A 15,923-nucleotide genomic window follows, 5' to 3' on the forward strand; every position below is an offset into this window, starting at 1 on the left:
TTCTGTGATACTGATGTTTAATTTGTAAAATATAAACCTTTCTTTTTGTTTGTATTTTACATTCTGGCCAATAGGTGTCGCTCTGTTGACATGAAGCATCAGAAATTAACCTTTGTTGGGATAGTAGTTAGCATAAAGCTTTATCTCACCATCACTAACTACTTCTCCTCTCTGACAATGTGATAATGTCTCTTCCCATTAATAACTTTAAACCATGAGTTAACAGAGTCCGTTACTAACCAGTGTTGAACATTGAGAGCCAGTAGATTGCCGTAGATTCTTTGGTGGAGAGGAGATATTTCCGAGTTTGCCTTCGTCTTGAATGCAGCAGAAGTCGGTCAGAAACCAAGCAGGACCGGTTTGCTCTGATTCTGCGCAGGAGGCCCAGCTCATCTCTAACGAGCCTCCACACAGCCTGTTGAGTTTAGTGCGTTGCTAAGGAACGTAATATAGTGTCGACTTTGGTCCAATCACTGTTGGAGAAAAAGATCATGTGCTTTAAACTGACCAACCGGTGCGAAGGTAGCGTCACTACCTGATAAAGTTTATCCAAGCTGCTGCTCCAACAGTCTTTTATATGAACCTACTTATTTTAACCACCAGCCAACAAACGCTGTTCCGCAAATGAAAGATATTTTCAAGTCTTGACGAGCTCATTCTGGTTTCTCATATGGTAAGGAGAATATGTCAGTGAATTGTACAGAGGCTGGTTAGGATGCTGTCTGGGTTAGCTAATAAGCTAAGGCTAATGTCAGGCTCATGTATACTTTTTGCTAAGATCCGCTGCCCTTGATTATTTCTTTTAAGATTGACACACCCTCCGTAACTATCTGAAAATTTTACCGTTACATGTGTTTTAGTTAAGAATTCATAGCTGTGATTACTTGTGTAGACTGTAGCAACGTAACTTGTTTTTATTGTAAATTGGATTAGCTTGTGTTCGCTACTAAATATAATTTTTAATTATATAGTCCACAATAGTCTATTCTAATGAAATGAAAACGGTCCAAAATAGCTTAGTGGTATATATAAAACTCACTTTAAATCCCCCGAAACAGTATTGATTAGCATTGTCCCTATTTGGCATTATAGTTACATAGTTATCTTGCAGATATAGAGGAGACTGGGGACGGTTGCAACACTTTTTGTATTTATCTCAGTTACTCCGAGACTATTTGTTCTAGACCAACTAAACTTTTATATATTAAACTTACAACTGTCTGATAATTACCCATTGCATTTAAAGATGAGTACATATGACATATAATTCATATATTTATTTGAATGGAAGACTTCAGATGTTGCAACTGACCCCAACCCAAAGGGTGGTCGCAACGAAGATCAGGGACGTTTGCAACATATAAAAAATACGTTAAATTTCACTGATTAACCGTTTGCTTTTTGTCTCAATAAGCACATATTTCTGAAAGTATGCATTGTTTGAAAATAAATTTATAGTATTAATAGTAATATTTATCAATAAACAATTACTGAGTTTTGTTTTGCATAGAACACAGACCTAACTTGACCATGAGAGGCTGACAAAATAATTCCCAAACTAAATTTTTTGTATTCTCTCTTTCTGTGGGACAAAATTAACTGCATATTTTTCCTATTTGGAACTAAAATGTTAAAAACACTGTTGTGTGGTCTGTTGTGATTTGGCTGCTCAGCTTGAGGAACGTTACAATAACTTGCACGGTTGCTACGTCTCCACCCTGTCAGCCATGACAGAACATCATGTGACACACTGACACACGCTAACCGAGTCACTGAGAAGTCAACAACACAATGATTGAAACTAAGTCAGTTTTGATTCATTCAAACAAAAGCTCAGGACACTTTGATAAAAAATACAGCTCATGAAAAAAATTACTTTCACATCATCAAAACTACTTTTTTCAGTAAATGTAGCAGCAGATGTTGGATGTGTCTTCTCTCTTCCTGGTGGTGGAGGTTCTAACTGAGCATGTGCAGCATGAGTGTCATCACTCACACACTTTTGATTGAAGGAATAAGAGTTGTTGCAACTGTCTCACCTTGCCCACTTGCTGTTGTACACAGAAGTGTTTTGACCTGATCTACAAAGAAGAGTTGAAACATGGTGCAATCAAATGAATCTTAAATTTCCCATCATATTTTCCCTTCTCCTCAGAGTACTATTATTTTTTAACTATACTTATTGACAAGTTGTATAGCAGCATCTTACAACGTGCAGCACTCACAAACCCCAACACACACACACACCCATGCCCAAACCTACATAAAGCAAGAACCCCAAAAAAGCCTTGTGCACCACAAAATTGACAGTTAGCAATTTGCACTGTCCCTTCTTGACTTCCATTTAGTTATTTGCAGTTGTTCATCACTTTCAATATGATGCAAAAGGCAAGTACTTCAGATTGTTCCAGAAGGGGTATATCACCACATGCTTTCCAGGTGTGTGTCATCTGTAACTGACAATATTTGAACCTAATCAATACCAATTACAGTATAGATGCAATAAGAATTCTCTTCTTGTTTATTCAAAGAGAATGTAATTTTCTCTAGTTTCAAATGTTTCTCGGCTGTACTTTCTGATGTGTAAATTTGTTGGAGATACTCATCACCCACTATTTCACAGAGGAAAGCAATGAGAACCCGGTCAAGTTCACCTCCGATTCATGTGCACATCAATGACTCCACACCGGTCCACGTGCACGTAAAGAGCCACAGGACGAGTCCTGTCAGAACACCTAAGGTTAGAGCTGGACTTTACTTAAACTTTGACCGTCAGTCATAGTGACGTTTCTCATTTTTCTGTATTCAGTTTCAATGTTGTTATTATGCAGCATATGTCCTGACAGACAGCAATGTCATGCTTCTGCACACACTGTTTTTCAAAGGGGAAGACCAAGGTGGACAAAGGAAACCTCCGTCCTACAGCCAATGTCAAAACTCGAGTGCCATGGATTCCACCTGGAAAGGCCTCCACACGGGATGCCTCGTACAAGTGGGAGGTAAGACACCTCAGCATTGTGAAAGGGCTTTGTCAGTCAAAGATGTAGTGTTACTCATGGTGTCATTTGCACCAAGGGTCCGATGCACCGCCTTGAGATCACACCGCCGCTCCCCGAACCAGAACCTGAACATTCCCACTCTGCGCTGCTATTGGCTGACCTCACGTCAGAGGAAGAGGAAGGGCTACACGGACGAATCAACCAGTATGAGAGGAAGATTGACAGCTTACTGACTGAAGTCAGCTCTCTAAAGAATGAGGTCAGTTTCTCCTGTTTCCACAGTGGACTGATCAGTTCTGAAGTCCTTCACTTATCAGGCTCTACCGGGCTTAAATCCAGAACCAGGCTGGACGTTATAACTGATATTTACTGTCTTTTTATTGTGCCCTTATTGATGCTGGTTTGTAAGAATACCATGATTTTATGTATTTTGTTTGTACTATTATCATCCTTATTTATATTATTATTTGTACAAAGTTATGAATCTCTTTACTTTTGGGTCCTGCATCAAATGCACAATGTCTTACAATTATTTTTTTTTTTATTCTTTATTTTGGGGCAGCAGTTTATATCACAAACCATACATCAGGAAAAGGCACTTTACTCCTGTGTCGGCAACAGTTTTTCAAAATGTAAGAACTTTGTACACTTTGGTAACTAAATAAAATAAAATAAACAATTAGAGTAGAATAACATTTCAGGGTCAATCATTCAATTCCTCACCCGTTTCAGAGGTTTGCTCAGTGAAGTGTGATGGCAATAGAGTTGGGAACAAAACGTAGACAAAACCCAAACATAAGCAAAAACCAAGTGAGTTGTGTATGAGAAGAGAAATCAACAACAGCTTCAACCTTAGCTGTTCTAGGTGACCCCCCCGCCCCCCACCCTGTCCCATACATGTCAGTTTCACAATTACAAATACACCATGTTGTTGTCGTTCGCTGGAGTCAAGGTGCACATATATCGATGAGCTTTCCTGGTAGAATCTAGATATCCAGACTTCAACACACTGTCAGAGTTCAGATCTCTGCACAGGTCAGCTCCATCAGCAGCGACTGAAATCTGAAGTCCTGTCTCATTACATGTTTTATCCCCCCACAGCCCAGCACCCTCACACAAAGGATGTGGTGATGATGTTGACATGTCAGAGTTTGTATCGCCTCAGTAACAAATCATTTGTGTCTGTCCGCATGTGTGTTTGCACATCTGTACCACATGTGTGCAGGTGGAGCTGCGGAAGAGGGAGCAGCTGCTGGAGCGTCAGTCGGAGCGGCTGAGCGTCTCCCAGCGGGTGATCGCAGAGCAGGAGGAGGAGCTGGCTGAGGTGACCAAGGAGCTGGAGGAGACTGAGCGGGAGAACACGCGACTACGACAGTCCATGGAGAAGATGATGGAGGAGACCGACTACAGCAGGCAAGCATCACACCACACACTGTCACAGTGATTTACCTGTGAGAGGCTGGTCTTGTATCACTTGTGGTGGCAGATGTTTTAAGCATGATGTGTTTTTTTGTGTAGGCAAGCATTCTTCCATCATGTAGCCCTGAGACCTCTGGGGCTCAGATTCTGTCTTTGGTCCCAGTCCTCAGATTACAACCAGATATGTGTCACTCTGAGGATTCTAGTCCAGGGGCCTGATTCATAAATGATGCATACACTCAAAAATCATGTGTAAGCCTCACGTAAATTTTATATTTATAAACACAGGATGTGTCACCTCACACATCCCTTCACCATGTGTACACACGGTTCTCCAAAGTGATCCAAGTTACAGTGAAGTGAAAATACAGAACAAGCCATGACACGTAATTTAACATAAAATAGAATAACCAACTTCACAGAGCTTCGTTCATTATCATCATAGTTTTCCAATGAAAATTTTACAATTCATAAACAGAAATAATTGTGAGTCATTCTCCAACCTGTTTCATACTCTTTTGATATTTGCTAATCACACAGTTAGAGCCTCTGGAGCCTCATTAAGACTCTCTAGTCCCAATGGATGAAGTTCAGAGTAAAACAGGACTTAACAATAGAGTGATTGTACTAAAGTAAATGGATGCATGTGTCTGCTTCCCATCTGCCATTCATGGCTAACTGTGCTAGTGGAAATGAGGCTTGTGCACATGCGCCCAATTTCTCAGTGAGTGAGATTTATAAAGTGGAACCATGCTCCAGAGTTTTATGCATCTGGCTCCAGTTGGGACTGACTTCCTCCTCTGAGATACCTGATGGATACAACAATGATCTTTAAGACAGACTCAGTGGCAGATAGTAAGAATGTCAGAGCCATGCTTGCTTTGTTTTAGCCATGTTATTAGGATAGATTTTATACCTGGGATGCAGAGCAGAGTAGAATCATGAGTAAATCCAAGGTTAAAATGTTGAAGATAACAAACAGCTGCTCTGTCTGATGTAGAAGGTTAGAAATGAGATTCTGATTTTCTGATCTGATTTTGTTTCTCTTCTTCTGACATCTCTGTAGAATCTCAACATCAAAACTAAAAACTAAAGCAAAAACTAAAAAGTAAGACAAAATGAGTTCATGTTAATCTTGACTCTTGTCCCTGTCTCGTCCTTGCAGACTAGACAGAGACAGTGTGCAGCCAGACAAAGATGCTCTGCTCAGGAAGCTGATGGAGGCTGAGGTGGACGGAACAGCAGCTGCCAAGGAAATGTCAGCCCTGCGAGAGTCTGTTTCTAAACTGTGCAGTGCCAGTGTCAGTGTGAGTATCTACAAACCTGGGAATAGCTGCAGCTCCTAAGTGGTTCTCTCCTGTGGTCCTGTGCCAACAGACACTGCAGACTTTCATTGGCTTTGTGCCAGCAGTATTAGTATGTGCGTAAGTGTGACACTTAATATAATCCAACACTGTAAAACATCACACAGATAAGTATCAACTTCATGTAAATACACAAGTCCTGTTCAGTTCAAATTCATTCTTCAACCTTCAACCATTAAACATGTATTAAATTATTAAACTATGTCTTGAATGTTTCCTCTGATAGTAATAAAAACATTATGAATCATGATGACGGTTCGTATCCACCTTAATCCCTGCCCTTATAATTGATAACAGTTACAGGGCGCAGATTCATGTATCGTCTTTATAGGAACAATGTTGCTGCAGAGTAGGGCTGAAAAAAAAATGATGTTGTCATTATTTTGGCAGATATTGCAATTGCGATATGAGTCATGCCCTGATAGTTTCCTGTCATGGTGACATTCTCTGGAGCAAAGAAAAGCTCATTTAGTTTTCATAAATATATAACAGTGTTATATGATGAATTCAGTGATTTGTCAGAAACTGTTTCACTGATGGACCAGTGTCTGTGCTCCTTTGTGTCTCCTCTGTTTGCTGAACAGAGACTGTCTGGTTCTGAGTCCTCGGTCTTGGCCCTTCAGAAGGAGCTGTTGCTACAGAAACTGGAGACGTTTGAGGCCACAAACCGAACCCTGCGGAACCTTCTCAGAGAGCAACATGGATCCCAGGTACTCTACTGTCTACTGTCTACTGTCTAAGAAACATCTACATCTGTTACTACACCAGGGAGTCTTATGTTCACGTCTTGAACAGGATACACCGGGAACACTCTGGTCTGTTGGATGTGTGATGCCACCTGATTAATTTCTGTTGTATATTTTCTGTAATCAGCCAATAATACCCAGATCTGAGTGCATGTCTCACACTGTTGGTCATATTATTGCCTAATTAACTTTCCAGTCTTTCCTAGTAACATTTTTGGGAAAAACCAGACAATAAATCATCAGTTAAATGTGTTATTTTCAAAAGACATAATGCAGTTTAGATTTAAATTAAATGATCACAAACGCAGCCCATCCCCTGCCCATAGGCTGTTACAAAATATCCACATATTCATTAATACTTCTAGCTCTAGTTGTTTTTGGCTGGACCGCAACAGCGGGGCCAGCCCTATGATCGTGAATGTTGCTGACTGACTGACTGATGATATTTCCACCACTGGTCAGTGGAGTGTTGAGCCGCAGTCTACCGAGCCGCTCTGGTTTCCCGGCTGCTTGGGAACTACAGAGAAGAGGAGGAGCACTTCCAATACACTGAGCCTTGCCTCCATTACAGCAAATAAACTACTTTGATACATATATCATTATTACTAAAGGAGGGAAGTCCGGCCTGTGGCCCTTTGTGCATTTTCTCTTCTCTCTCTCTCTCTCTCTCTCTCTCTTTCTCTCTCTCTATGTCTCTCTCTCTCCCTCTCTCTCTCTCTCTCTCTCCCTCCCTCCCTCTCTCACTATGACTGTAATAAAGGCAAAAGCCTGAAGAAATAACTTAAAAATAAGATATTGTGTCTCTTCTAACTTTCTCTCTGGGTGATCATGTTACAGTTAATACAGTTGAAATCACAGCTCAGTCTTTGTCTTTCATTTATATGTTTGGTGATTTTGTCAGACAGATCAACTTTATTTGGGTGATCCTCCCTTAAATTGCCAGTTTTATAAGTAAAGGTCATGTACAGAACATGTCAGAGGCTTTAAATCTTGTAGGAGTGTGTTTATTTACAGGCTTTAAACATTTAGGCTAAATTGTCACGGTCAGTTGTAAAAGTCCAGGTGATATATGGACAGAATCTTCTATTATGGGATTTAATATCATGATATCCATGATATGCACAACTTTCTACAGGTTCAGTTGGGAACCTTTTTATAGATGAAAGACAGAGTGATTTAAATGACAAATCAAGATTCTTCATTACACTGCAAAAATACTAAAGTCAGTTAATTGGATTTCAGCCATTATAAAGCAATGCTGCTAATTTGCAGTATTACCTGCAATACAATCAGATATATTAAAAAGAAAGTTACCATGGTAACAGTAAAGACATACCGTTTCAGCAGCAGTAAACAGTAAATGTTTGATTTACAAACTTTGATGTGTCAACTGTTTGAACAGATGGAGTCGATGCGACTGTCAGAGCAGAAGGACACGTTACTGAAGAGACTCGCAGACACAGAGGCAGAAAATGCTGTGAGTTTAACAGAAGATGATCTCCCTTTTTCATGTGTTGTGTGTTTGTTCCCTCTGTGTTTGAGATACAAAAATAAAGCTCACCTCACTTTTCCTTGTGCAGCATCTTGTGGTGAAACTTCAAGAGAAAGACAAAGAGGTCAATCAGCTGTCCAGACTTTTAGATACTGAGAAGGTACTGAGAGCACAGCCGTCAACATGTGTGAGGATTTTACTGTAGACACGTCCAAATCAAAACAAAACATTAATGCCTTAATCTTTTAGTAAAATAGGTCAAAGCGTAAATATTCTTACTAATGTACATTCTGCTGGTTTGGGGATTCTGCAGGACAACGCTAAGAGTACAGCTGATCTGTCCAAGACCCTGGAGTCAACAAGAGCTCATTTACAGGGACAGCTCCGCAGCAAAGCAGCTGAGAACAACCGGCTCACTGTACAGATCAAGGTTTGTCATGGAATCTATTCCAACTACTCGCCATCCTGTGTAATTATCTGTTGTTGCCTGTGGCCTCTGTTGTAATTATGTACTTGGTAAATGAAGTCAGAGTGCTTTGTCATCATGGCGACTGCAGTCACACTCACTGTTGTCTGACCCTCTGCTTTACAAATGGAAAGCACACACAGTGACTCCAGCTGTAATCCCTCCTCCTTCTCATTGGTTCAGAACCTGGAGCGAGCAGCCAATCAGCAGAAGGCAGAGATTGAGCATCTGATGGAGCAGCTGACGAGCCTGAGGCAGGAGGCCAGCGCGGACCGAGAGGCTCTGAAACGAGCTACACGAGCCCAGAAGCAGCGAGCGGAGCGTAGTGAGGTCACTGCAGGACAGTTGAGCATCCAGCTGCTGGACATGGTAGGGACAGGCTCCTCGAAAACTGTAGAGACACAGGCTGAGGTCAACATCCTAACCAGGTCCTTTTGTCAATAACTAGATTACTGACCATATTATAAAGAACTGAACTGCCGTTGGATTCAGTTTATCTTTAAAGAAAGCTCTAAACCCCTTCTTGTCACCCCCACACCCACTTCTCTTCTGCACTGGTGTCTATAACAGAGTCACTGTTTTTTATTATGTCTCTGTGGCAGCGACAGTGAGAGACAGAGGCATATTGTTTTCGTGTTGTCTGTCCATCCCATTCTTGTGGACGTGATATCTCAGTCACAAACTTCTTTAAATTTGGCACAAACATTCACAAGGACTCAAAGATGATTTTGATATCCAAGGTCAAATGTCAAGGTCACTGTGATCTCACATTCTTGTGAATGCAATATATCAGGAACACCCAGAGGGAGCTTCATCCCTTCTGTCACTGTGACCTCACAAAATTTTTGGCCATAACTCATAAAATTCATTCACTAGTTATGACACAATTTAACTTAAATGTCTATAAGGATAAAATGAAATGATGGCATTTTATATCTAAAATGTCAAAGGTCAACTTCACTGTGACATCATAATGTTCTGCAAAAGCAAACTCTGTAACTCAAGAAGGACTGTGACCATATTTCCTGATACTTGGCTGGTTTGGTGGAGGAAACAAGCGGGAGGAGGTGACTCTAGTTTCTCTTACCAGGAGAAGCAGGTGGCAGACGCCCTGACAGCAGCTGAGACCTGGGAGAGTCGTCATGCACAAGAGGTGAAAGACAAGAGTAAACTGGAGCTCGAGCTGTCACTGTTGAACAGGTACCTCTAACGGCTCCACACACACACACACACACACAAGTGTCTCTCTTCATAATAATCAGAGCACTAACAGTCGTCCTGAGCTGCAGGCAGACCAAAGGTCACCTGGTGACTTTTACCAAAAAGCAGAACGGGGCAGGAAATACTGTGAGCATGGTTGTAAACATAAATTGCAGGAAATAGCAGAGCTAACAGGGTAACAACAGTAATCAACAGCAACCTCTGTCACTTTCCTACAGCCAATCAGCATCTCCTTCTCTGCGCCTCTGCTCTTATTTCACCTTCAGTTATGAAACAAAAAACAAACATTATTTCTTGAATGACAAGTCAGCCCCGCCCCTTCTCACATGCTGTCTGGTCATTGGAGAGCCTCGTGATTTTGAATTCAAACAGAATGAACTCTGGAGCGTAGTAGAGGAAGCGGGTAAGTACACAACATGTGTGTCTCACTTCCATAAAGGAATTAATGGGAAATGATATCCAGTCCAACTGCACCATTAGCCTGCAGCGAGGGAGCAAATGTTGGGCATGTTCTTTAATGAGAAATTACTTAAGCTATTGATTGATTATCGGGTTTGGTGGAGTACCTGCAGTTATCCATAGAGCAATCTGACTGACAGGAAGTGTTTCTTAGAATGTATAAAGCATGAAATTGGAACAAACTTCTAAAAATTCATCAACTAGTGAAAGGCTCGTTCTGATTCAACACTCATTATAAATGAAATTATGTTGACACGTTTCCTGTCATACCGTAAACAGCCGTATAGCAGAGCTGACGGAGCAGCTGCAGAGCACAGGGGATAAAGGCAGACTGGAGAGAGAGGCCCTGCTGGATCACCTGCATGGACTGACCACAGAGAGCACTGCTGCCAGACTGGAGAACCAGTCCCTCAAGGTGAAACCAGCAGGACACATTTACTGAATCTGTTCTGCTTCTGTCTTAGATAATGTCCTTCCTGTTCGTGTTCAGTTTTCACTCTAATTGACTTACACTGACTTCATTAGATTAGCAGGATGGACTCCAGTTAATTACAGTAGTAACTGATGACACTTGATGTAAACCTGTGGGTTCCTGACAGGCCACAGCCGCTGCAGTGGAGGAGAAACTGGACATGTCTCAGTCTGAGCTTCAGCAGGTCAGAGCATCCATCAAGCAATATGAGAGTCTGCTGGACAGCTACAAGATCCAGGTACCCGAAGTGTACAGTACCGCTCTGTACAGTAGATCCACACTGTTAATGTCCATGAAAAGTCTGAACCCAGTTTTACCATCTGTCCAAGGTTGGGAAAACGCGGGTCGAGGCAGATGAGTATGCTGCTCATCTAGCCCAGGCGGAGCGAGAGGCCCAGGTCGTGCAGGGGAAGCTGGAGCAGGAGATAGAGGAGGTGCGCAGGGAGATGCTGGGGCGGCTGGCTGAGTTGGAGCCTCTTCCTGAAGCTCTACGACAGTCTGAACTCCAGCTGCAGGAGGCACAGGACAGGGAGCGCAGCCAGGAGAGACGTAGCGTGGAGCTCAGCACCACCCTGGCTGATCTCCGTATTAAGGTCCTGACAGTCCTGTGCCTGTATGCCAGTTCAAGTCAGCATCACAAAACAAGGCCAAGTCAGTCAAGTGCTTGTTTTATCTCATGTCAGGTGGAGACTCAGGGCAGCCAAATGGAGCTGTTCAGACAGAAGAACAAGGTGCTACTTGAGGAGAACAGACAGCTGCAGCAGCGGGTGGAGAGTCTGGAAAGGTCAGTCCCTCCTGATTTACTCTCCTGGCTTTGACTCTTTGATTTATCATTAAAAGTTTGCTTAATGAGTCTTTAGCTGGTCCTGTTTGCAGTGTATCATGGATATACACATAACTATCAGTGGATCAATGTGATACTGAAGAAAAGTTTAAAATGTGATGATTGTCAGACAGGTGGAGTTAAACTGAGCATCCTCCTCCTTCATTTTTCAGGATGTCACATAAAATCCTTTTTTAAATGAACCAGAGTATTACAATACTACTTATTATTATTATAGTATTATGACAGTAACACTTCAGTATGTGACTATTAAATGTAAGTCAGTACCAAAGGCCTACTCTGCATTATCATTAACTTATGTCTTATCATTACCAAACGAATGTGAACTTGAAAACCTTGCTGCTGTCGTTACCAACGGCTACGGTTCTGTCCGTTTGCCGAAGTGAACCTGCAGCACTGTTCACAGTGCATAGGTTAAGTGAGGCGAACCAGAGAGGTCTGAGTTTGTTTGGAGTGTACACATAAGAACAAAAATGCTGTGTCATCGCTCTTGAGTTTGTTCTGAGGTTGGAAGTGTGAAAACAGCCTGAGTGGTTTGATGGAAGTTTATTGACATTCACATGAAATTGTGTTGAACGACTGCTGGGAGGCCTCCGTTAAACTGTTAGACACCTGCTCTCCATGGTCTCATACAGCTTAACATCATGTTAAAGATCCAGTTAACCAAAGAAAGACCGGCAGACATCTGTCCTAATGCAGACCCTGCTGGTCCTCGATGTGGAGACCAAACTGCAGATCATATGCATGTGTTGTTGTGGTCTTGCCCTGACCCTGTTTAGTTCTGATGGCTGTACAAAGATATTTCAAACTACAGTCAAAGTCTCTCCCAGCTGTCTTTGTGCTGTATCTGGATTTATGTCAGAAGCAATGAGCCTATGATAATGGCTGGTCATTGTTGTTGTCTCTGTCTTTTGTCGTCCAGCAGAAAGCTGGAGGAGGCCGTCAGCCAGAACAGCGACCTGCTGGCGGTCATCACCAAACGTGAAGACACCATTCACAGCAACCAGCTCCGTCTGGAGGAGAAGACCAGGGAATGTTCCCAGCTGAGCCGGAAGCTGGAGGAGGCTCTGGACGACGCTCGACATCAGGTCTGAGCCTCACAACAGCTGGATGCTGCTAAACACTGGTCATACACACTGGAGTGTATTTAAGAATATAGTATAGATCACAGTAGTGCTACATCACAAAACGTTTCACTTATTTCAATGAGACCTCTGCATTGACACAAGTGGGGTGAAGATGTAGCAGATGCAGAACAACTGCTTAAAATCCAGTGTTAAATGGAAACGTCAGTGTTAAACCTCAGTGTGACTCCCAGGGGGTGTGTAGGAATGTGTATAATTAGTTTTGCATGTCTTGAGGTTCATGTTGTCAGGGATATATCAGTTGTGTACTTTTTAATTAAGTTCAGTGTGTTATATTTATCTCCAGATGTCAGAGACCAGAGAACGAGCTGCCACCAAAGAACGCTCCACCCAGGCCAAGATCCTGGACTTAGAGACCCAACTGAGCAGGACCACCTCAGAAATCAACCAACTGAAACGCAACAAAGAGGAGGTAAAAGCCTCCATTGACAGTTTACTCAAACTTATGTGTGTGTGAATTGTCAGCAGGTGTATAAGGTGTGTGTTTGTGATACTCAGGTGGAGCGACGATACCAGAGCCGACTGCAGGATGTGAAGGATCGGCTGGAGCAGTCGGACAGCACCAACCGAAGCCTGCAGAACTACGTCCAGTTCCTGAAGGCCTCTTACACCAATGTGTTTGGAGATGTGGCCCTCAGCAGCTCTCTGCGGGCCCCCTCACCCATCTGACAGCCCCTCCAGCAGAGCTGTTTTATACGCACACAGTCCAGACCAGTAGTGTGGCTTTAGATTTTCTAAGAACAGCTGGAGGCTGTGAAGACGACAGTGTCAATCACTCTCTTGTTTCAAACACTGTCAACAAGTCAGATGAAGAGCAACAGTAACTGTGGGGCTTTTTACAATTTAAGACTCGTTCCTGTAAAGATTCATTTACAACAGATTTGATGGACAATCAAATGATTTGAAATGTCTCCAACAGGTGGTATAAAAAAAATAAAAAAAAAGAGTGGCAAACAGCAGCTCCAGGGATGTGGATGTTGGAGACAAAGAGAATCAGGATCTTGAAAACTACATGTTCCTGTCCAACGTGCTTATTTTACCAGATGTTTGAATTTGCTAAATGGATTTCTACCCTGTTAATAGGTTAAACAAGAATTTATGAGTTCAGAATACGACAGAGAGGAGATGAGAGGTTCATACTTTATTAAGTATAAAGCAATTTATGACATTAATATATTAGATTAGCATGGTGGTAAAGAATGTGCAATGCATAATGAACTGTGTGCAGTCAGCATCACACCTCAAATTTTAATAGTGAATTGAATAGACAACAAAAATTCCCATCTGGGATTTTTTCTATGCAAAACTGAAGCACTGAAACAAAGCTGCTGGAGCTCAGAGTTTGGTCCTGAAGACGTTTTGTGGTTTTTCCAATATTTTCTATAATTTCATCAGAATTTCTTGTTTGATCTTCGAGACCAAACATCGACACCAAGTACCCTCATTTTTCCTGAAGCTAATGTTTTTCATCAGTTAGTTTTGACGGTGCCTTGAAGCGTTTCAGACTGAATGTCGTCTTCAGAAATGTGTTATCGGACATTGAAGTGAGTTTGTATTTTCCAGGCCAAAAACAATGGAAAGTGCACATTTTCTTTAGCCTCGTCTAGTGATGACAAAAGGTAATATATACCAGAATAAAAGCAGTTATACTGTATATTGTATTTGAACTGTTATATACTAAAACTATTAATTTATTTTTCACATCTATACAACAGCCAGCCATGACACATGATGTGTTTAAATGTGTGTCTGCTCTGTACAGAGCTGAAAACACTGGTGCTACCGCTGTCTTCTGGCTGCTACAAGACGGTGTTGTTTTGTTTTTACACTCTTACTCACACACTGTCAGTAGATGGATAGTTGTTAATAGACTCATGTTTTTTTCTTTAACTGTTTCATAGAGTTTATTTAATAACTGCATCATTTACAGTTTATCTAACTTTAAAGCAACAATATGACAACAAAACAAAAATATATTTCTTCACCTGATGCAAACTGACTGAGTATTCATGTTGTATGTGTCGGTTTTTTTTTCAGCTGTTATTTGTGTGTTTGTGATGTAGTGTTAAACAGGATACAAGCCAAAATAAGACTTTTTTTAGTGTTAGTCTACTGACATACAGTTAGTGGTTGGGTCTGTGTTTGTCATCCAAATTAACTGTCAATCAGATTATCACACTGTTGTCATATTGTTCCATAGCAGCAGCTGTTCCATTATTTACAGCCTCACAACAATAGTGTATTTCTGTCATATTCAGCTTAACACGACCAGCCTACAAGATCCCAATACCCTTAAAAGACTGTAGAATCATTTTGGAGGATACATATGCACTGTAAAGAGGTGTGATCAGATCTGAGAATCTATGCATTTTTAATTTACATAAGAAAATGACACTTAAAGATGAAAATAATGTTTCTACCAACATGTAACAGCCCAGTCACAGATGATCTGTTGTGGTTGTCAGCTGATAGAGTGGCTGCTGAAGGACTTCTCATAGATAACACTGATGATTAATGGAGACATTATGTAAGAGCTGAAATGGTTTCTATTTGTGGTTGTACTTCTCAGTGTTAATGGATAGTCATTGAATTCTGCATCAGCACTGTAGCCTGAGCCTGCAGGGATGGAGCACATGATAATACTGTGCATGAGCAGCTGCTGTTTGTCTTACAGACACTGCTCCTGTACAGTCAGGAATGGAGTGTATGTCTGAAAAAAGGAGTGCTTTGATTTCAATGTATTGATAATGCAGTCTAAACATGGTCAACATGACCAGTTCACGAGCACTATTTACTGCCAAGCATTACAGGAACAGCATCATATGTGTATAATGAACTGAAGCAACACATAAACAAGGGCATTCATTGTTTCAAAGACATATTACAATGTTGTTTCCTATTGGTTTAGAATAGTTGATGATGTGAAAATGTCTGGAATCTTCCATACTGCTTACCAATAAACTCAGGGAGGCTTCTTTCAAAATCACATAGATATTATCCTGTGAATCAGTGTCTTCAGTTTAGAAAAGACATTTGTGTTAACTGTTCATTGTATGAAAAAATGTACTCATGAAACAATGCAACACTTGTTCTGGCTGGATAGATATATCCTGATATAATGTTGACAACATTGACTTTTTTCCCAACTGGAAAAATGTACTCTTTGGTATCTTCAACAACAATAATAATAAATGTAAAGAATTATGTAAATCAATTTGGTGATTGTTGTAGAGAAATTTCATATCCATAAATCCAAATGTAGCCATTCTAAACCTTTGTATATAGTATTTCAAACA

The 15,923-nt window shown here is 41.2% G+C and overlaps 1 protein-coding gene across 2 annotated transcripts; it reads left to right on the forward strand.

Annotated features, from left to right (window-relative positions):
* Positions 1 to 523: 523 nt before the first annotated feature.
* Positions 524 to 15,841, forward strand: odf2a (outer dense fiber of sperm tails 2a). 2 transcript variants are annotated; one of them, XM_023397911.2, is made up of 19 exons: positions 524 to 673; positions 2,624 to 2,740; positions 2,886 to 2,999; positions 3,076 to 3,258; positions 4,225 to 4,412; positions 5,584 to 5,725; positions 6,367 to 6,492; positions 7,931 to 8,005; positions 8,109 to 8,180; positions 8,334 to 8,450; positions 8,670 to 8,855; positions 9,577 to 9,686; positions 10,446 to 10,581; positions 10,766 to 10,876; positions 10,968 to 11,231; positions 11,322 to 11,422; positions 12,405 to 12,570; positions 12,914 to 13,039; positions 13,126 to 15,841. In XM_023397911.2, the coding sequence occupies exons 1-19, from the start codon at positions 671 to 673 to the stop codon at positions 13,294 to 13,296; spliced, it is 2,508 nt and encodes an 835-aa protein (XP_023253679.1). In that variant the 5' UTR covers positions 524 to 670; the 3' UTR covers positions 13,297 to 15,841. The 2 variants fall into 2 exon arrangements, with proteins under 2 accessions (XP_023253679.1, XP_023253680.1); XM_023397912.2 differs by having other exon boundaries at positions 12,408 to 12,570.
* The last annotated feature ends 82 nt before the right edge of the window (positions 15,842 to 15,923 follow it).

Source organism: Seriola lalandi, unplaced genomic scaffold (genome assembly GCF_002814215.2).
Source record: "Seriola lalandi dorsalis isolate HSWRI2012SDOR001 ecotype SW California unplaced genomic scaffold, Sedor1 jcf7180002054939, whole genome shotgun sequence".
NCBI lineage: Eukaryota > Metazoa > Chordata > Actinopteri > Carangiformes > Carangidae > Seriola > Seriola lalandi.